At 42.8% G+C, this 22,149-nt stretch overlaps 1 protein-coding gene across 4 annotated transcripts in view; it reads left to right on the forward strand.

Annotated features, from left to right (window-relative positions):
- The window catches only part of LOC115568955 (probable serine/threonine-protein kinase kinX), a 56,085-nt gene extending 42,740 nt beyond the window's left edge, over positions 1 to 13,345 (forward strand). For all 4 annotated transcript variants that reach the window (XM_030396733.1, XM_030396734.1, XM_030396732.1 and 1 more), the window contains 10 exons: positions 4,083 to 4,238; positions 4,466 to 4,568; positions 5,018 to 5,339; positions 5,429 to 5,936; positions 6,791 to 8,183; positions 8,387 to 8,490; positions 9,327 to 9,489; positions 9,607 to 9,725; positions 9,882 to 9,978; positions 11,703 to 13,345. In XM_030396733.1, coding sequence (XP_030252593.1) covers positions 4,083 to 4,238; positions 4,466 to 4,568; positions 5,018 to 5,339; positions 5,429 to 5,936; positions 6,791 to 8,183; positions 8,387 to 8,490; positions 9,327 to 9,489; positions 9,607 to 9,725; positions 9,882 to 9,978; positions 11,703 to 12,163 — 3,426 coding nt within the window. In that variant the 3' untranslated portion in view covers positions 12,164 to 13,345. The remainder of the gene's footprint in view (positions 1 to 4,082; positions 4,239 to 4,465; positions 4,569 to 5,017; positions 5,340 to 5,428; positions 5,937 to 6,790; positions 8,184 to 8,386; positions 8,491 to 9,326; positions 9,490 to 9,606; positions 9,726 to 9,881; positions 9,979 to 11,702) is intronic.
- Positions 13,346 to 22,149: the final 8,804 nt, after the last annotated feature.

A 22,149-nucleotide genomic window follows, 5' to 3' on the forward strand; every position in this document is an offset into this window, starting at 1 on the left:
GAGGTAGTATTAACCCTCTGATAACCTTTTCAATAGGAACATATTAACACCTAATGATCACGTAAAGGGTTAATCCAAATGTTTCTCTCTGGTAGGAAAATATCGTCTTTCCAAGAGGGACAAAAAACTTTGTGATTGTATAACTGAACAACACCTTTTGTAAGAACTTTAACTCATCACCTAGAATTGTACATAGATTTGTAAAAAGCATCACTTAGAGTACAACAATAAGTTTAAAGAGTTTGTCTGTTGTTTCCACATTACATTTTACCAGACAGACATTCTTCTGAGAGGCTCTTGATGATAAGACGCGTATAAAAGTTGAAATTGTTGCGAAGTTGCTGTAATGTGTCCGACAGATTAGATTCTTCCCAGCAGGCAGAACCACGTTTCACCTTCAAAAAGCTACGCTCTGATGAAATATTTGGGGCATATAAACACACATCTCATCTGATCTTTGTATTTAGTGTCCATGCAAACAGTCATAATCTTATAATCACAATGATTTCAATCGGGGTATTGAAATATTGTCCATGCAATACAACCACAGCTAACATCACTTCTGCACTACAATGCTAAAGTGCTGCAGGAGCCAGACTGAATTCACAACTCTTAAGCTACAATAGATGTTTCTGTTGTACAACACATAGCCTCAAAGCAGCATGGCGAGTGAATTCCCCCTGTCTTCAGCCAAACAGCCATCTAAGTCATCGCTTGGCATGATATGTGGTTTCACAAAAGCGTAAAGGAGCCTTCAGGCTGTGTGTGATCGTGACATTTCTTCTCATGTGACTCTGATGGTGAAAACATCTCATGATCTAATCTAATCACTGAAACACCACTCTGGTTCAGAGGCCACCTTCATGCTAACTTTGTTTTGTCCCCTCCTCTTTCTTACAGCCTTTCTGCCGCTGTACCCTCTAATCGTCCGTCTCTTGACTTGCTGTACGAGTGTTTGTGGCTCAGCCCATTAAATGTTCCATATTCCGCCCAACGACACTGTCAGTTAAAACAATCCACTGCAGATGGACAGAAAGGCAGAGCCAATTCGTGATGAGACAAATGTCGTCAAAACCTCAACTATCCACTTAGTCTTGCTGGCTATGATGTGTAATGCAGCCTTAACAGCACAGTCAGCAAAGTATGACAAATGAGCATTTAATGATAGTGCCGTTTTAGCAATTTCAAGGAGGGTTTTGGCCGTCGTGTCCTCGCTGAAAAGAACCGCAAATGGCCAGCTACAAAGACATGCAAACAAAAACCTGAAAATATCCCTTTTTAAAGTGCATTCCACACACAGGAATGAGGTCAAGGAAGACTGCAGTGACTTATGAATTGCAGTCGCACTGGCACTTTCTGGAGCTTTTCCATTCACTGAGAGCTCACGACAGACTTCATGGAGACACAGAGGGGTTTTTTTGTAGATTTTATTCTTAAATGAACTTCATTGAAGCAGTTTGGAGCTAGACAGCTCGTCCATATCAGCATAACATCACACTGGTTCTGGGTCGGTCTCTGAACTGTAAATAGAGAGAGTGCAGACTGGATCATCTGTCAAGTAGCGATATTCTTCAGTTCTTCAGCATCTTGTTGATAAAACTGCACGATTAATATCTTCAGATTCATATTGATGGATCAATGATTATGCATAATCCGAGGTGTCAGACTGATTAACCAACAGAGAATGATAACCTGACTCTTCCTCTGATAACCTGACTCTTCCTTTTTCTCTCTATGCACGGATAAGTGACCAGGCACAGGCCCAGGGGACCTCAGGTGTCAGGGGGCCCCTTTGCCAGAGAGTCTGTTTGAAGTGACTGTTAACATGTCTTTTGGGAAAGTCAATTAAACACCGAACAAATGAACATAAAAGAGACACAACACAACTACAGAGGCACACAAGTACCATAAAGAGAATCAAAGGTACAACAAAGACACACAATAGAACTACAAAGAGACACGAAGCCACCATAAAGTCAAGCAAAACAACTAAAGAGACACAAAACAACTACAAAGACACAAATTTACCGCAAAGAAAAGAAAAAACATCTGCAAAGAGACATACAACTACCACCAGGTTACACAAAAACTACACAAAACAGCTGCAATTTGGAGGGATACAAAACTAAAACAAAGAGACGCATAACTGCTAAAAAGTTAAGCAAAATGACAACAGACTCCTCACAACGACTACAAAGACACACAAACTTACCACAGAGAAACATGAATCTACCACTAAGAGACACAAAATAACAGAAAGGTACATAATCCATCCTTGACTCCATGAAGCATTTTGGTGTCTTTCAGCTCGTTATTTTGTTTTTCAGACCAGACGTTTTGGTTTGCCCTCAACACTCAACACAGCTGTTTTCAGTGTAAAAGGTCTGACAAACTAAAGGACCAGACATTTCTCTCAAGAGTGGGTAGAAACCCGTGCTAAAGAGTGAATATTGGACTTGCTGTTAGTTATTCAGGTTGCCTTGCAAATGTCGCTACGCGCGACTGTTTGCGGACACATTAGCTGTATCAACTTTATATGAAGATTAAATTCAGTGTTGTGACGACCGCTTGTTGACTCGAGTGGACAAAAATCCATTAGTGCAGGTTGAGCTTAAATGGACTAAATTCACAAACACAAGAGCGTACTGTATCTGCAGCACAGTGAATATCATGCTGTCATGAGCTTTACGTGTGATGCTTGAAGAGGGACCTCAGGGCGTCTGTGTGTGTTAGTGTGTATATGTCGGTGGGTGTGGTAACAACCCTCAAGCTGCTCTTCAAACCTTAAATGGAAGTCTGGTCCCTGACCTCTCCTTCCTCTGTACGTCCCTGTCTCTCTTCCCTCGTCTCTGTTTTTCTGACCCTGTTTCACTTTTTCTCTGGACATAATATTGTATGTGTTATTCTACTGACCCACTGTGTGTGTGTGTGTGTGTGTGTGTGTGTGTGTGTGTTCAGGGTGCATTCCAATGGTTTCTCTGGCAGTCAGCGTGTCTGCTTGTAGTTATAGCGTTTAAATTCTGCCTCAACCCGCCTCGCTCGCTCTATCTGTCTCTCTCTCTCTCACTCACTCACTCACACACACACACACACACACACACACACACAGAGAGAGAACTGGAAACTCCATAAACAAACCTCTAGATGTCAACAAAGAGGAACTGGGATCATATTCCTTCATGTGTCACACGATCTCTCAGTTTTGCTCACAATCAGACAATAATGTGAGACTTAAAGGGTAATTTCACCAAAATCATAAAAACAAACCATATTTCCTAAGATGAACCCTGGTTTCATCTAACCATGCAAATACTTTTGGTTACATTTGCTGATGTTGAGAGGGATCCATCGCTGAAACTTGAGTGGGAGTGGAGCTCAAAACATCCAGAACTATATTTGGGAAAACTTAACAGCGCGGGATCTTTCTTTAAACCTTAAACAAAGTCTTGGTTACATGAAGCGAGTTCAGACTCCTTGCTTGGTTATGCTTTGGTAGAGAATCGAGCTCAAACACAGAACTGTGTTGATCCAAACTGCCCACGAATGTGTTTAAAGAATAATGTGGACTTTTTTTAGTGTTTTCTGACGGATTAATGAGAAGGGACTTTGTCCAAGGTGAGAGAAGGGGATTCTTCCACAGTGATGACAGAGTAAGTGTTGGTCCTGGCGATAAGGACAGCTAATATTTATACAGCTGGACTCCCTCTCTTTGCTGGTCTGGCTCTATTTTGCCTGGATTCTTTATCTGCTGCCTTCATCATTTTAGTGAAAATCCTTCTCTTTGTCGTAATCAACACACTCAACCACACAGTCTCCCCAGTGTTTGGAACAAGAGCAATGACTCAAATCTGTGACATGAGCAGCTCTGTCTGGACACACAGACATTGTGGATACAGTCGCATGTGGCTACAATTTTCCAAGGACACGGGCAGACAAGGCCCAACGTTTATGAATGTCGCTGACATCAGAGATGGTTCTTTCACCTTTATTCTCACATGCCCGAGGGTTACTTCCTCTGATAAAACATTTATATTTATGAAACATCTTTGTGAAACCCCTGTCTGTCTCCTTCTCTTTCCCAGCTGTCCTGTGCTGCCTCCAGCAGGGCTGTGAGCCCCCTGGTGGTTCCAGGAGACTTCAGTCAGCCGGCCAGCCCCTTCGGCTGTCTGGATAACTCTGCTGCCAAACACAAGCTGGGCCTGAGATACAAAGCCTGCAACAGGAGGAAACCTGCCACTGTAAGACACTCACACACATACAAACACACCAGAATGAACATGTAAAGTCTAATACACCATTACATCTGCTTTAAATGATTATTCTGATTTATAACTGTTATTAGCAGTTGTTTTACTAGTTTTGAGTACTGTTTCTCAGTCCGCAATGGAACCATTGTTCTGCTCAGAGGCACTTCAGCAGGAGAAGTGATGGCTCATGTTGTGGTCAATGTCTCGTGTCCCTGCAGAGGCTGGAGGTGAAAACAGAGGGCGACTGTGTGGTGGAGAAGACACTGAACATGTCGATAACGGAGGCTTCGGAGGAGAAAGAACAACAGAAGACAGCAGAAGGTCAGCAGACTATCAACTCTTTTCCCTCTCATTTTTACTTTAAACCAGACACACAAAATAAAACTAAATGTTATGTCCTGCTTGTCACTGATTTATAATGACATGAAATGGAAGTGGCTATTTCATGGTAATTTCTGCATTTTTTCATTTAAAGATCATTATGGGTCAGGACAAGGTTAAAATTCAAAGTTGACATTTTGCCCAATAAATGGAAATAAAAAAAGAATTAAGTAATATTTATATACTTTAATTTGGTTTTGTCATTTTTCAATATGAAAATGAAAATGTTTATTTCTCTTCAGTCAAACAGCATGCACACACAAATTGACGATACATTTTTTTACTCTGTTGAATTATTTGATTTAAAAATTGGCCTCTGTAGGCTTCCATATACTTGCTGCCACTGTATCATATCATGTTGATCTCTGAGACTTTTGCTTCTGTCTCAGATCCAGTTGTAAGTGCTGATGAGCTAAAACCAAAAGTGGAGAGGGAACGAGGAGGAGAGGAAGATGAGGAGGAGGAGGAGGAGGAGGAGGAGGAGGAGGAGGAGGAGGAGGAACAGCCACAGAATTTGAGACGATCCCTGTTGAGTGATAAGGAGGAGAAGGAGGAGGGTGAGGATGAGTCGGAAGCAGAACCGGATATTTCTCACGGCCCGGACACTTCCTCTCCTCCTGAGCTGTGTCTCTCAGAGGAGGAGGCTCCAGATGCCCGGCCCCCGCTCTCCTCTAAACCCAGCTCGAGAGCCTCGTCTCTGGACAGTCCCGGGTGATTAGATCATTTCCTTCTTGTTTTTTCCTCCTGCTTGTTTGTGTTTTCTCCTTCTATCAATCTGACCTCTTGATATCTGCCTCCAGAGCCACACCAGAGCCCCCTGCTGGTCCAAGAGAGTACCTGATGGACCCTCCAGGCATCGCCTATGGAGCAGAGGAGCACGGGGCTGAAAGTGACTTGGTGCTGCAAGAAGACGAAGATGGAGTCCAAGAAAAGACGGAGGAGGAGGAGGAGAAGAGCTCCTTCTTACAGGAGGTGCTTAGCTCCCTGAAGACTCCCCTGGCCTCTTGCTCGTTGGGCATGGAGACTGAGGCTGTTGTCCTGGAGATAAAAGAGGAGGAGAGGACCAGTGATGGAGAGGATTCGGAGGTAGAAGAGGAGGTGAAGGAAGAGGAGGATGAGCCTGTCAGTTATCAGGCTGCTCCTGCTGGTTCCCACCTGTCAGATCAGACCAACGAGGAAGAGGAAGATGTTGACGCTTTGAGCACGAGCAGTCCTTCTCGTCACGATGTTGAAGAAAGGGAAAACGAAGAAGAACAAGCAGAGGAGGAGGAAGAAGAACGCGTGGTTGGACAATTCAGTCATCTTGGTGTAAGTGTCTTTGTTTTCTTTGTGATAACCCTGAGTTATCCTAAACCTTTTTTCCCCATATGGTCCAATCTCTCTCTCTCTGTACATATAAGGTTATTTGTTCTGCTCCATTTCTAGACAGGTTTCATTCACAAACATGTCACCCAAGATGTAAATGGATCTTCACGCCACTGAGCAAATTCCCAATTTCAGCAGTGCCAGTGGTGGTATTAAAGGCTCTGAAAAAAATGAGAACATATTGGGACAGTTGTCAGCGCTGTCATCACAGTGATACAGGGACAGAGAGAAAGACGGGATGGTTTGATGTGAAGTTCAACGTAGAAAAAATACCTTGCAATGGAAATGCCTTCCACCACAGACCAATTCACACGGCGGCCGTTTTCCTCTGACGTCACACTCAGGGTGGGAAACTCAAATATATCATACAGATTTTTTTCTGATAGATAGAGATAACCATTGACCATTGATAACCAGGAGCCACCGTTATCAAACATACAGTCGCTTTTGCCGTTGATCGACACATCTGAACCACGCCTGTAACTGCCAATAGTCCCTGGCTAATGGATTTGCGCAATCATGTGATCTAGAGAATCTATCTGCCTTGCAAGGTTAATTAAAGAGCAGCGAAAGCGTGTAACCAAAGCAGTAAAGTTACGGGCTGAAAAACCAAAACAGTTAGCTGAAAGTTGTCCCCACAGACGAGGAGTCATGTGAGCCATTGCCGACATAAAGATATTGACTATTGCTGCTTTGTGTCAAACAAGTGTGGAGACAGGACGGTCTGTAAATGACTCGTACAACAGTTCTTGACCGCTAAGCTCTTTTCTTATTGTCCTTTCTTTTTTGTCTTTCAGCAAAAAGAGGAAGGAGAGAAAGAGGAGGCAGAGGAAGTCAAACCTGAGGAACAAAATGATCTGCTTACAGAAAACACTGTCAACCAGGCAGGGAAAGGAGGGAGAGGAGAAGAAGATGAAGAAGAAGAAGAAGAAGAAGAAGAAGAAGAAGAAGAAGAAGAAGAAGGAGAGAGTGAAGGTGAGGAGGAGGCCATCGAGCTGGAGAAAGAACCCGAGGCGGAAGAGGAGGGACGGGAGAAGATGGAGGAAGAGGTGGAGGTGGAGGAGGCAAAGGAGAGAGTAGAGGAGGCAGAGGAAGCGATAGAGGACGAGAGGGAGGAAGCAGAGGAGATGATGGAGGTGCTTCCCGGGGCAGCAGGTGAAGGAGTCCAGATGGTTTTGTCGGAGACGGATGAGGGCGTAGATGTTGTAGTTGGAGAGGACTCTGTACACACCCCGCAACACACAAATGATGACAAAGTCCCAGAAGAACTGGGTGATCGGGTGTCTGCCGTCGTGCACGAGGGTCGGGAAGCTTCTAGTCAAAGCTTTGGAGAAGAGGGAGTGGAGGAAGGCGTAGAGATCGACCACATGGAACAGAAATCAGACCAAGAGGAGGAGGGTGAAGCAAGCCAGCCGGATGCAGATCAAACTGAACAAGATGTGGAGCCGGAGGGTGGAGAAGGTACGCATTCAGACATGAAGCAAGTGGAGAAAGATCCAATTGAAGCCACAGAACGAGCGTCCAAGCCTCCTGCTTTGTCTCTGTCAGAGTCCCAATGTGAGACTCAGCCACAAGAGAGTGGAGCGATCACTCCCAGTAAGACCAGTACCACCACTCTCCACATAAACCTGCTCTCTCCAAGCCAAGACAAAGCCAAACCTTTCTTTCAACAGTCCCCAACTTCTGCACATCCCAAAGACAGTGAGACACCATCTCATGACGTTGCAGCCACAGAAGAGGAGTCAGCTGAGTTTGTGGAAAGAGCAGAAGAAGAGAAGCAGTCGTCCCTCGAGGAGGAAGCTTCACCTCCTGCCTTTTCTGAAAGAACAGACCAACAGCCGTCTAGCGGTTCAGATCAGAGTAAAGTCCGCTTCACTATCGCCCCCGCCTGGCAGAGATCCATCTCTGTAGAAGACGTCAAAGAGAGTTCGACTCCTCCCCCTTCCCCACCCGCCTTTGACGCAGCTTCATCATCTGCTGTCACAGGACCTGGAGCTGCGAAGGTGGAGGCTACAGCTAAGAAGGAGCCCGAAGTAAAAGCGGAGCCAACGAGTCCGGCCAAGGTTGAACTGGTTTTGAGTCCTGGTAGAGTGAGGAACACAGGGACCACATCAGCCAAACAACAGAGCAACGCAACATCGCCTCCACCCCCCGTTAAAACTCCCACCTCAGCTGCTGCGGGCTCAGAAGGTAAGGATGCTGAGCGAGTTCAAAAGTAGATCAGGTACTTGTCTTTCCCCTGGCCTGTTTTAAACCTAGAATAGTTTTCAGTCATGTTTTCTGTTGTCTTTTCACTACAAGCAATGAAAGTAGCCTGTTCTAAGTCATGTGAGGGGATTTTGCTGTTCAAGTTGAGATAAAGTTAAACTGCAGACTAACTTTTCCACCTGCAGAGAGCTCCGTCGTAGTGGAGGGAAACCCCGACAATCCATTTGGAGTTCGGTTGAGGAAGACGTCAGTTCTGTACCGCTTCAACTCAGAGGAGGAAAACACAGAGGTGATTACACTGACTTTGTTGACACTCACTGCAGAGAGTTGATCAGACGGTTTTTGGTCTGTTTTAGGACCCAACACTTGATTGTTTTCAGCTGCAGTGAGCAGCTTTTTCCATCACAAAAGCTCTAAAACACCACTGACGGTATCAAACGTGGACGTAGCTTCAGAGTTTGAAAAGTGAAGCCGACACAGCAGCGCATCAAACTTCCATTCTCTCTAAATGCCAGCAGGGGTCGACTCCAATGGTTTCAAAATGAAGTCTGACTGTGGGTGAGCTTATGAGAAACTGAACCTACTTCTCACTTGATGCATTACCTCAGTAAACAGTTCCCTCGTGAGTTTTTGGTCTCAACCTCTGGGTTCAAGTCTCCTTCAATACAGCACGATGTTCGCTTAGTAAATTATAGTCAAAGTTAGTGAAACAGATGGTAGAGCAGGGTATGGGATGTGGCTACCTTGTGATTGACAAGACGCTACCGCAGCTTGACCTCGGGTTCTTAGTCAAATTCAATCAGGATAATGGTCACTTCTGTCTCCCAGGAAACAAGATGTAGACCACTAACTCAAAACTCCAAAACAGCAGTCTACAAATCAGTGGGTTAACACAGTTTAAAAAAAAAAAAAAAAGCCAAATCAAGAATAAACCTTAGAGAAGATCTCATTGGAATAACATTAGACTGCATGAACATGAACTGTGACGCCTTATCAAAGTTTTTAGTTGAAGTGTCAGTGGTGTATTTATGGATTGTCTGCTGCCCCCATGTGGCCAAAAATAAGTTCATGCAGCTTTTAAAGTTGTTTTATATTGAATTTTGTATTTATTTCCTGATGTTTCAGCCTCCCGCTGAGTCACCTGCTCAACAAAGCACCTGTAAAGTCGAGTCACAGCAGCCGGTCAGTGTAAAGCCCGCCGTAAGTCCACCAGTCAGCATCAAGCCAGCCCTCCCCAAGAAACCAGATGTGCATGTAGACACCGCAGTGAAAAACAAACGCATCTCAGGTGCGTATACACATAAACACACAGCATTTCCTCACAAACTGATCTCCCTAAGTGCACAAGGCTTACAGGACAAAGTGAGTAAAATAGGTCCTGATTCCTACTGTGTTATTGATTCAGAGCCAGCTGCAGCTCGTGGTGTTTCTGCTGGATCTGACTCTCCCAGCTGGATCTCTGTGGCCAAACAGAAACAGAAGATCTATAAAGAAAACTCGCTGGAGGAGATCGCCGTCAAGAAGGTAATCGTGTGTGTGTGTGTGTGTGTGTTTGGGCTGGGGTTCAGATTTACTCTTGGATGGTGTGATTGTACTCCCCCCCCCCCCCCCGCGTCAGCGTGTTTACAATACATCAGCACACATTTCAGTATGACTGACTGTGCTGCTCTTTGTCGCCAGGAGGACCAAGAGAGGAAGAGTTCACTGCCACTGTACGTCAGCTCAGCTGTGAGCAGAGAGCACAGCAACAAAACAGCTGAGTCCACCGCTGGCAAAGGTCAGAGCAAAACAAGCACACACACACACACACACACACACACACAAACGGCCCTTTGTGATTTGTTAGTGTGTATTCAGCTCAACATGCTGAATAACCGTACAGTTAAAATACACTAACCGTCACGTTCCTATTGTTTATTCTTCACCTGGACTTGTTGCACGCAAATAAAGCTTTTCACTGATGCAATGCTGCCCTCATCTGGCCAAACTGTGCTACTGCTAATGACCCATCACCTCAAATTTTAACATTCATACTGTGGTTCTCAGAGGTCCGTGATGTTTGAACTATTCTCACGTGACAGCTGGTTCACACAGACATTAATTGGTCAAGATTACGATGAATTAGATATACAGCTGTGAAGTTCTGCAGAGGATTTTGACAAAAATGCAAATTGGATATGTCAGAGGAGGAAAACCGTGCTGGTCCTGAGCAGGTTATAAAGAGGAAAAACAAAAATTAGATTACCGTACAATATCCACCACAAGTGTTAGTCACTCTTGAGTGTAATTGGTGTGATTTCTTTGCAGCTTGTTGTTATTCTTCTGGGCCTCTTTTGCTCACTTGTAACTCCAAAAGAAGATTACGCTTCTATTACCATTCATACATTGTTGCATGCACAAATGTATGCAAAGTATCATATTTGCATGAATCTGCATATTTATTGAGCTATTCCATAAAAACACGTCATGATACGCACCTCCTCCTGCACTTCTAAGGATTGACGTATCAGACCATGCAATTCCAAGCGGATGCAGCCATCTTTTTAATTTATAACGATTATAGTTTTTGATTTATTACATTTTAGAAATAATTCCATAGATGTCAATTGTATTTATACCTCAGCTGTTGTATACACTATATACAGACCCCATCTGTTTTTCAGAAGGCTCATATTGTACCTGTGCCTTAGCTCATCATCATAACATTTACAGTTATCATGTTATTATAAGTTAAATAATTATTCATAATTTTAGTTAATTCTTACATATTGCATCTTTAACGCCTCCATTAAATCCCATTGTAAATACATTAAAGGATAAGTTCACCCCAGAAATTTGAATTAAGTCATTATCTACTCTGCTTGTGCTGATGTAAAAGCCTGGAAAGTTTTGTAGTCCACGAAACAATTCTGGAGCTTTTGCAGAATTGCTGCATTCTCCTTAACAACTGAATTAGATGGGGATAAAATGGCTCCACAGAACTTTTCTGCTTTAATCCAAGTCTCCAGAAATCCTGACATCTTAAATCATTTTGAAAGACCTTATTTACTCCCTTGACACGTCTTCCAGCTTGTGCATCCATTTCAGATGTGCTGTGTGCTAACACTCTTAGCATAACAGCCACAGTACAGCCTTTTAAAATCAATTTTAATCGGATCTCAGGGTTTCTGGAGACTTGGATTATGCCAGACAAACTGTATGGAGCTAGTTTTTTTTTTTCTTTAATGATTCAGAACAAGTCCCCATCTCCTTCAGTTGTGTTGGAAAATAATACAACTCAATGAAAAACACAATTGTTTTTTTCGTGAAACTCCAAAAATATTCTGTGGACCACAAAACTTAATGTTTTTCTTCCGAATGGGGCTGTTTAGATAATGACAGAACTGTCATTTCTTCCTATGATTATGAAGTAAAATCAACACACACAGCAATCAAACATGTCCTTAAGAAAGTGCTTCCCCTGTTTTGTCTTTTTAACACTTTCTATCCTTCTCCCACCAGTGAGCCCGCTGGAGATCAGTAAGCCTCCAGTGTCTGTAGAGAAGGAGGTCCGGAGGGCTCTCTCTCCTCCAGCTCCAGTGCCACCTCAGCCTCCTAAACCCCAGTCGCTCCCCTGCCCTGTCCCTCCAAAACCTCAGGTTCCCCCTGCCGCCACCAAACCCACACCCCAGCCTATCCCGCTCCAAAGATCCCTGTCACCCCCTACTCCCGTCCCTGTCCCCCAGAAATCTCCCTCTTGCACAAGCCCACCGCCTCCCTCCAAAACTGCCACCTCACCCAAGAGTCCCCAGCCCCAGAGCATAACGGTTACCTCCCCTCCTTTTTCATCGAGAACCGCCCCGGAAAAGCCCGCCCAGCGAGGCTCGCCTGCCCCGGCACTGCCCCAGGACGAGCCGCCCTGGATGGCCCTGGCCAAGAAGAAGGCCAAAGCCTGGAGCGAGATGCCCCAGATCGTCCAGTGACGGGGACACGTCTCACTGAGGTCTAGTTGACGGGCCCACGAAGATCTGAGGAGAGGGGGGTTGAAGCGGGCCGAGAGTCTGGATGGACCAGAATGCATTTGCACACAAAGAGTTGCTGTTTTCTGTTGTTTTCTTACTTCCTGGTTTCTATCCTGGCTTAAGGCTCTCGGATTGGTACAAACCCTCCAATCAGAGCTGAAGACAGTTTCAGTTTAACTCTTCTTTATGACTTAATGTTGTACATTCATGTTTTCTAAATGACAGGGTAGGACCCCGAAAATCTAACACGTCTCACTTGAAGTGGATCCATATTTTACAACAGTCTTCATAATGTTATACGGTGCCTGGATGAGAGAGAAAATCTGTAGTCTCACAGCAGTAAATAGACATTTTTATCGAAAGTCACTCAGATGATTCCATTTGATATCACTAAACATTTCAGGGAGGGGAAGAAGGAGACATTATTTTATACAGAGATGACTTTATTTACAGAACGTTGTTACAAAAGTGTGTATGTGTGTGTGCTTATTTGAAGGCGGCGATACACGCTCACACATGGAGGAATGTGGAAACCAGACTAAAACGGGAAAACATCCACATTCAGCCAGAGAAATATTTACTGAACTTCGGCGAGGTTTATTCAATTTTGCTGATCCACGTTTCCTCAAACTGCTGTCTGTGTATCCACTTCTTCAGACAAATATATTTCTTGTAACATAATCCACACACATGCCTAACTCATGTTTGTGTTGTTAGCGAGTGCCGAGTGTGTCCGACCCCGGTGTAATTTCAGTGTAAATTATATTTTTAATTCTGTCTTTTGATATTTTGAATGAATAACCACAGATTAACTGTCAGCGTCAGACACAAACCTACTATCTCCAGAAAGCCATCAGTTCAGGAATCAAGAGAAGCGATCATCACGTTGACTTTCATGTGTTTTTTTATACTTCTCAGCACATCATGATGTTGGCAGTGTGCTGCGGGTTATGAAACATTTTCCATTGTAAATGAAACTCAATGTGCTATCGGCCACATGGAGACTGGTTTGCTGCCGAAGTTTCCCATTTAAATCTGTCTCACAGTAACTATATATGTTTTATGCATTTTGTTTTATTTTGTATCGCCTTTTGAGGATTTGTCTTGTACATAAAATGTGCAGTAAAGAACAAATTAAATCAAGTTTGTCTTTGTTTTCTTGTCATCTGTCTGTATGTCCACGTACAGTGTCTGAAGTGGAATAAAGTAAGGGAAAGGGTTTTTCTTACAGCCGTTGTTTTTAAGAATATTCTAGAGTGATAAAGTCAGTAATTCTGCTCATTCTTGGTCTCCAACAGGGTTGTTTATAGCTACTGATGAGAAGTCTGTGGAAGCTCAGTGCTGCTAGTTAAAGAAAAGAAAGAAAACTAAACTTGATCAAATGCATTTCCACAGTAAATCATAATTGTTGAATAATAGAATAGAATAGTCTTTATTGTCATTGTACAGGAGAGTACAATGAAATTGAGGGTGCTCCCGCAGCAACAAATAAAAAAAAAAAGCAACACATAGAACAAATAGTAATATAAATATAAATAAATTATATATATATAGCCCTTTAAGGTGCTAAAGGGAGGTAGGAGGAGGTAGATCGGGTTTGTTCTTGTCGGGGGGGGGGGGGGGATGTGTGAGTGTATCTGTTCGTATTTGTAGTTCGTATGGCCCAGGGGAAGAAGCTATCTGTCAGCCTGCTGGTGTGGGACTTTGTTGACCTGTAGCGTCTCCCAGAGGGCAACAGATCAAACAGGGGGTAGGCAGGGTGTGAGGGGTCTCCTGTGATGGCCTTGGTTCTCCTGAGACAGCAGGATGTGGCGATGTGTTCCAGGCTGGTCAGAGGGCAGCCGATGATCTTTTGGGCAGTGTTTATGACCCTCTGCACCGCCTTCCTGTCCTCAGCTGTTGAGCCTGCGTACCACACACCCAGACAGTACGTCAGTACGCTCTCCACAGAGGAGTGATAGAAGGCCAGCAGCAGCTTTGTGTCCAGTTTGTTTTTCCTGAGGACACGCAGGAAGTGTAGTCGCTGCTGAGCCTTCTTAACCAGGACCCTGTGTGCCCAGAAACCTGAAGGTGGTGACAGTCTCAACCTGTTCTCCATTTATGAGGAGGGGGGTGTGGTCATATCTGTTCTTCCTGAAGTCCATGATGAGTTCTTTTGTCTTTTGGATTCAGGGTCAGGTTGTTGTCTGAGCACCATAGTGACAGTTCCTCCACCTCGGCCCTGTACGCTGTCTCGTCCTCGCCTTGGATGAGTCCAACCACTGTGGTGTCATCCGCATATTTAATAATGCGGTTGGTTGGGTGAGTTGGAGAGCAGTCGTAGGTGTACAGGACGTACAGAAGAGGGCTCAGAACGCAGCCTTGAGGGGAACCAGTGCTGAGTGTGAGTGCAGTGGAGTGGTGGGGGCCGAGTCTCACAGACTGTGGGCGACTTGGCAGGAAGTTTCTAATCCAATTGCAGGTGGGGAGGGGGATCTGTAGTTCCAGCAGTTTGGTGATGAGAATGTCTGGAATTATGGTGTTAAATGCTGAGCTGTAGTCCACGAAGAGCATCCTCACATAGCTCTTCTTGTTCTCCAGGTGGCTCAGTGCTGTATGGAGTGTGAGGGCGATGGCGTCCTCTGTAGTACGGTTTGCCCTGACGGCAAACTGGTGGGGGTCGAGGGAGGGAGGGAGACAGATGCCTTTGTAGTTGGTTAGGGCCTGGATGCCCCTCCACATCTGACGCGGGTTATTGTCCGTCAGGTATCCTTCTATTTTGTTCTTGTAGGAGACCTTTGCCTGTTTGATGCCCCTCCTCAGGTCAGCTCTGGCAGTGCTGTAGAGAGCTCTGTCTCCAGTCCTGAAGGCTGAGTTACGAGCTCTGATCAGGGTCTGGACTTCCTTAAAGAGTTGAAATTATAATTAAAAATTGAAACTGAAATAAAGGTTAACATGTCTCTCTTAATAATAATGTATAATCATTATTATTAATGTATTATTATTTATCTCCTAATTATGACTGTTGTTATTTAACAATTGTGATTTTTAACATAATTATGACTTCATTTCAGAGGGCGAGTCATGTCTTCCACATTTGTTTAAGGAATCTGGTGGTTTTAGTTACCTCGGGAGTTCACTTCCTATAATCAAAACTTAGCACTTTGAGGCTTATTCCAGTACTTTTTACTATCAATGTATTAAAGTATCGTTGAAAAAAACAAACAGATATTAATTAGCTAATAAGATAGTGTAAGATACTGAGTACAATAATACTGAATCATTAGAAACTTGCAAAAAATAAACATTTTGAACTTGAGACAGTGTCGTGAGCACTCACTGTACAGTCTGTGTATATGGTGTGTATGTTGGAATTTCTGCTCTTGTGCAGCCGGAATTTGACCCAGATGTGTATGTGTGTGTATGTGTGTGTGCATGCCTGCACTAGTGCGTATACAACATGAGCGAATGGCCACATGTGTGTTATTGATAGTTTTGTGTGCACATACAGGAAGCTGCAATCAGTGAGAGGGCTGCTTAAATTGTCCAGATGTCTTTTCTGGGTGAGTTAGGTAACGTTGCTGTTGCTGCCCTACTTCTGATACATGCACTATCACACACACACACGCACTTGGAACTGGACCAGCCAAGATGTACGATGTGTGTGCGTGTGTGTGTGTCCGTGCCAAGTATCCATAGCGATGACTGCTGGGTGCTGACCTTCTCATTTACAGGTTATATAACCAACCAACTTGGCAGGAATCAGAAGCGCCGAGGTGAGGAGACGAGGAGAGGAGGCGTTGATGTCCACTTAGGCCACATAGATAAGAGACACCATTGCTGATGGTGCTGCTGTGAAGAAATGTCGCTGTCATGTCTAAATACAGGTGTCAGAATTCTGTGTTTGAATCAATATAATGTGTGGTGGTATTTGTGTCAGACATTACATGACACTCCTCTGCCCAGAAGACTGACACATGTAAAACTGAGGAGAGGCCAGCTCTTCCTCACAGTCCGCCTTTTTTGACTACTAAGGAGCAGCAAAAACGATCTATAAACACAACACTGGCATATTATCGCCTTACAAGGTTGGCTAATGTGTTATTAGCAACAGTTTACACGTTCAGCAGATAGAGAGCAACACTGGCATACATTTAGGGTCAGGTTTGTTTGGCTCTCCTGGCTAACGGGATACGGTGGCTCTTTAGACGCTAAATGCTCCACTTTGTACGCCAGCTAACAGCCAACTTTATCTACCTGCTGGTTCGTGTTAGCTCACATTGGGGTTTTCCAGACTATCTTTCGCTGAAAAACGCTGATTTCAAACAGTAGCCTACAGCTTCAAGCTGTAAAACAACAATGAGCTAAAAGATGCTAAATGCTCTGCAGCTTTTCTATTAAGCTCTTTACAGTTGAATGGTAATGCAGCAATGAGTCTTTGTGCATTCAATACTACAAGCACTTACAAGCACTCACGTGATCCATTGCTTGTATCAACATGTACTCGTCAAAAAAACAAACATATAGGTCACAAATGTAAGCAGCTTATTACGACCTATAAAAAAGTGTGAAAAGTCTGTAGGTTGGGTTAATCAAACACAGGAAGTCAGCGTTGAGTTCCTCAAACTTACTAAGGAAGTGAAGTCACAAAAACAAAAGGCAATGCGAGTTAGTTTGGCTATAAAGGTACGTCTGTAATTTAAGTTACAGTAACATTGAGGTTTTAACCAAAACCTAACCAAATAATTTTGCTGGCTAAACTTAGCCAAGTAGTTTGAGTGCCTAAACATAACCTAACTGCGACTGTATGACGGAGGTCCAGTCACGAGTTGCTGTTACGCTGCAGTGGTCATGTTGTTTTGGGGACGGTGATCAACCTATTTAGTCATTATGGCATGAAGATGTGTTGATAGAAATATTAATTAGTGCAGCGTTACAACCCGATACACAACAGGTTTAGCTGCAAGCCGACTGTTTGCAGTTTGAGGTTGGACGTTTAGGGTGTTTTCACACATGTATAAAGCAGGGTCTGTTATAGCTGAAACCAAACAGGTTAGGTGAAAGCAGCCTTAGAGTCACAACGCTGGGTTATTTGCTGTCAGGTTGCTAAAGTTTCCCTGGCTGTTTTATATTTTTGGACATGAGACAGCACAACATTTCTCTGGCAGCGGAGGATAAGCTGTACTCCCACAGGAAACACAGCAGCAGATTAGCCACACACCCTGCGTGCTTTGAGGTTTGGTCGGACCCGCGTGACCTCACTGACCCGTGTGTACGAAACTGGACTGACCCTGTACCGGCCGAGGTCGGATTCTAAAACCGTCATTGTCTCCAGTAACATTATGGCTGACCATTTGATCGCCACTGTGACAATGAATTTAACACAATGACAACAACTCTGGCTGGTTTATAACTGGCAGGGAGGAGTGACCCAACCTGACCCCTTACAGGATTTAATCACAAACAAAACTACAACAGTTTCCCTGTCACATTTTCTAAATGACTGCTGTTTGTACAAACTTGTAAAAGCTTTACTATATACTGAACATCAAGACATGACAGGACTGTTGACGGCATACATTGTTTTGTAAGTGTTACACTTACAAGTACAGAAGATTTAAAATGCCTAAATAAAAGAAAATCAAACGACGAAATAACACGATATGTTGTACAGATTGTTATATGTATTTCATGTCACGGTTACCCCTGGCTAAAAACATCCAGGTCTTGATTGGACAGTTTGTTGATTTGATTGTTGTTGTTTGTTTGTTTTGTGTTTGCATTGGATAATGGAAATGGAATAATTTTCATTTTTTGTGTTGAGATTTTAATGTGGCATGAAAACTTCAGTTGGCTCATCTAATTACGAAACTTTAAATGCGTACATTAAAAGGAACACATATTACACAGCTTAGAAATAGAAATGACCTTAAGCATGAAATGTAGTTGACAGAAAGAAGATTTATAAATTGTAAGCAAGGCAACAAAATAAACTTATTCAATATGTCAATATGTAATCTTAACATTTGTATTCTTCTAAACTTTCCATGTTGTAACATGATACCGATCCACGATTCTTTTTCTTGTAGCAATGCACTGCCACACTCCTCTGCCCAGAAGAGCTAATAATAAAAGTTAAGAATAGCCACGAAATAGGCTTAATTCTCCCACACATTCAATCCTCTGTGAGATTCCTTGGTGAGGTTAAGTTGGCAGTTTTTGTACCATCACCAGAGAACAGAGCAGTGAAGCACAAGTCGCTTAGTTTTTAATGTGGCATGGAAACGTCAGTCCTTTTCATAACGGAATAGATATTAAAATGTGTGTTGTGTTGTAAATTTTCCATAGGATAGTCTTTAACGTGAAACGTGGTCCTCTGTGTTCCCTGCAAACAGATCCTAATGTGACCATCAATTAATTTCATGCGTATACTGTAATGATATTTTACATTTTTAAGGAAATTCAGCTCTTTATTTGTACCTTTGAGGATCAACGCAAACTTCGAGCAAAACTGAAGCCAATTATTGGATCACAGGCCTTTCATCACTCACAGTGGATATGGTATATTTTTTCTTCCTTTTATTTTAACAGCACTTAAGCTCATTAGTTTTAATGATTTTTTCTGGCATAGACACCTTTATTAAGCAGTAGACATATATTTCCCATAGGAAATATGGGAGAGAGAGGGGGATGTGACATGCAGCAAAGGACCTCCGGCTGGAATCGAACCGGGGTTGGCTGCATTCATGGCATGCGCTCTAACCACTCGACCACCTGCGCGCCGGGGCTTGTTGGTTTTTGCAGGTATTTTATAGAGAAAAAACAAACAAAGGTTTGGCCAAATACTAACCTGATGATAGTGCTAGATGAAAAATGAGGGATTACTACTGTTACAACAGTTCATTATGTGGGGAACATGAATGTCTGAACCAAATTTCATGCCAATCCATGTCATCATTTTCAAGTCGGTTCACTCAAACCAAAAAATTGAATCCAGCTGGTGGCCCTAGATGAAAAGTAAAGGGATCATCGAAGCCATTAGGATTCATCCTCTGAGGAGCATGAACGTCTGAACCAAACTTAATGTGAATCTATCCATCAACAGTTGCTGAGATATCTCAGTATAGACGTGGACCCACCATCAGAATAGAGCCTCGCTGCTATAGACGCTGACGTGAACTCTGAATATGACAGAAGCTCTTCACGTTGTGCTGAGGGAGGAAGGAGTGAATGCTGCTGTTTTTCACTCCGCTGCTTAACACACAATGGCCCTCTCACTCAAGGTCTCAATTCACACTGTCTGAGGTTGAGTGATTATTCAACAGCATGTCTGCGACAAGGAGACTATCTATGAAGACCTGCCAGAGCGCCTGAATGACTCTTGTCCACATCAATTGCTGATTTACATAAACAGGATAGATCCTAGACACTAAGTCGAGGGTTTGATGACGGGCGTTTCCGCTATGCAATATGCTGGTCTCGTTCCACATCTTCTATACCTCTATATTTAGAGGCCATGGATCAGCATGAGTAGGCCTTCAAACCTTTAAGAGTCCTTATACAACCCCAGCGAGGCATACTTGTTAATCTGCAGTCTGATTATACTGAAGGGCAACAAATAAAGTGCGAGCCAGGAAAGGGAAGGAGACACTGTGCATATATCATGACATCGACCCTTCATATTTCTTCCTCTGACGTGTTTTTCTGTCCCTTTCCAACTTTCTAACTCCGACTGAGTGACCTACATTTACATCGCTTGCATAAACCGTCTTCCTGTTCGTCCAGCTCCCTCTCCGTCATCCATCATCAGTGTGTGTGTGTGTGCGTGTGTGTGTGTGTGCGTGTGTGTGTGTGTGTGTGTGCGTATGTGTGTGTGCAGCTCAAACATATTGGAGACATACGTACGTGTGAAAACAAGCTGTCACTTTTTCTCTGGTTCTGGTCCCAAAATAAATTAAGAAAAGGCTCGAACACGACTCGTCATCCACATGCATGATTTCCTTCACACTTTCTTCGTCCTGCTTGTTTTTCTCTCTTGAAGTGTCAAATTTGTTTTCTCCAACCGTCTTTCATTGGCTTCTCACACATGTTGATTTCTGCCTTGTTTATCCCACCACACACGCACACGCACATGCACACACACACACCACCACCACCACCACTGCCCTCCTCTTTCTCTGTAAATTACTCTGTTTGAATCTGTCCACCAGTGGTTTGCAGCCTTGTCTCCAGGGACCCTCTCCTTCAGAGGAATGTATTCATGACCCAAATGTTGCTGAGTGTTACCTCCACTAACACTCAGTGCGAGTTGTTAGCTAACCGGTATATAACGGGATTTAGGTTACTTATGAAACACAAAAAACTCTGGTCTGCTTGCCAACACGTGAACATATAAACCAGTGGCTTCGTTCCTCCCCTCTCTCTGCAGACGCATTTTTTAACCTCTTCATTCCCACCGTACACGTGCAAAACAGTCAATAGTGCAGCTGTACAGTGACTAACATAACATCTTGTGTTTGAGGAGGCCCATTTTACCTAGTATTGACATAATACAGCTTCAGTGAAGAGCTATGAAATGGAGCAGCAAAACTGACTGAGAGATCATAATCATTTTTATTAGTGGAAATAAAACTGCACCATATCCTCTTGCACCTTATGTTCTACTTACCTTTACTCCTCGATACGTCAACATTTTATTCTATTTATCTCAGTATTTTATTTCATATCTACTAGAGCATTTTATTGTATATAGTATATTATTGTTTTTTATATAAAGTATATAATACTTTATTGTTTCTATATTTGCCCTTGTATTTGAATATACCCGCTGGGATAGATAGATAGATAGATAGATAGATAGATAGATAGATAGATAGATAGATAGATAGATAGATAGATAGATAAGGTTATCTATCTATCTAAATATGCCATTAAATTAATATAAAATATTTAAATTAAGTGAAGGAATTATTTGTTTGTAAGATGTATCATGAATTGACATTTCTGGTTTTATTTGCATCTGAATTTACTTTTGTATGAACTCCCCATTTTATTTATTTTGCTATTTCATTTTCCATTTAATTTATTCATTTTTAAATGTATTTATGTGTATCTGTATTTTCTCTTTTCACATTTCCTTATACATTTCTGCTTCTTTATGCAAGCGAGCTGAGTCATGGGCTGTAATTCAGAGTGAGTCATCAAGTTTTTCGCCAACAGACTGATTAGTTACTTTAAGTAGAAATAAATGAATCAATAAAATGGAAAATTCAATGGGAATGTAAATTTTAGTACAAAGTACTTTAGCTTTAGCTTAACATTACCATCCCCAATCAGCTGAGTCTGTTAGCTGTAGGATTACATGTCACCTCAATGTATGAACAGCACTAAAAGTTTGTCATATTACAGTTATTAATCTTCTTAGCCACAAATAGATATATAGATACATAATGTGTTATTAAATAGGCATGTATCCTGTAATCGAAAAATAAAACCGGTATTAAACAAAACTCACTTCCAAAACAAATGCATAGGTGAGCTTCAGATCAAGATCTTGATGACTGGAGTCGGTGGTGCTTGTACCACTTCTGTCCACAGGGGGTGCCAGATGCAACACAACATGAAAGTTCCTTGTAGCAGCTTTAAACAAACCAAGTATAACATGTTAATTAGTCAAGTTTAGAGGTGGTGATGAGTGGATAGTCACACTGTGGACAGAGCTGTTTACCAATGTCCAGTCTTTATGCTTTATGATACGCTAGGTTAACCTTTTTTCCTACTTTACCCCTTGTTAAGCCTTTTGTTACTACTGTTATATGTTAATTTATTTTTTCAAATATATATTTATATTTTATTTACTTAAATCTCAAAAACTACACATTTTGAATGTTTTAACAAGGACAGTTACTGAACCAAGTAATCAATCACTTCATGGACAATTGTGCTTTGAAACAATTCTGCTCATGCTG

This window comes from Sparus aurata, chromosome 18 (assembly GCF_900880675.1).
Source record: "Sparus aurata chromosome 18, fSpaAur1.1, whole genome shotgun sequence".
Classification (NCBI taxonomy): domain Eukaryota; kingdom Metazoa; phylum Chordata; class Actinopteri; order Spariformes; family Sparidae; genus Sparus; species Sparus aurata.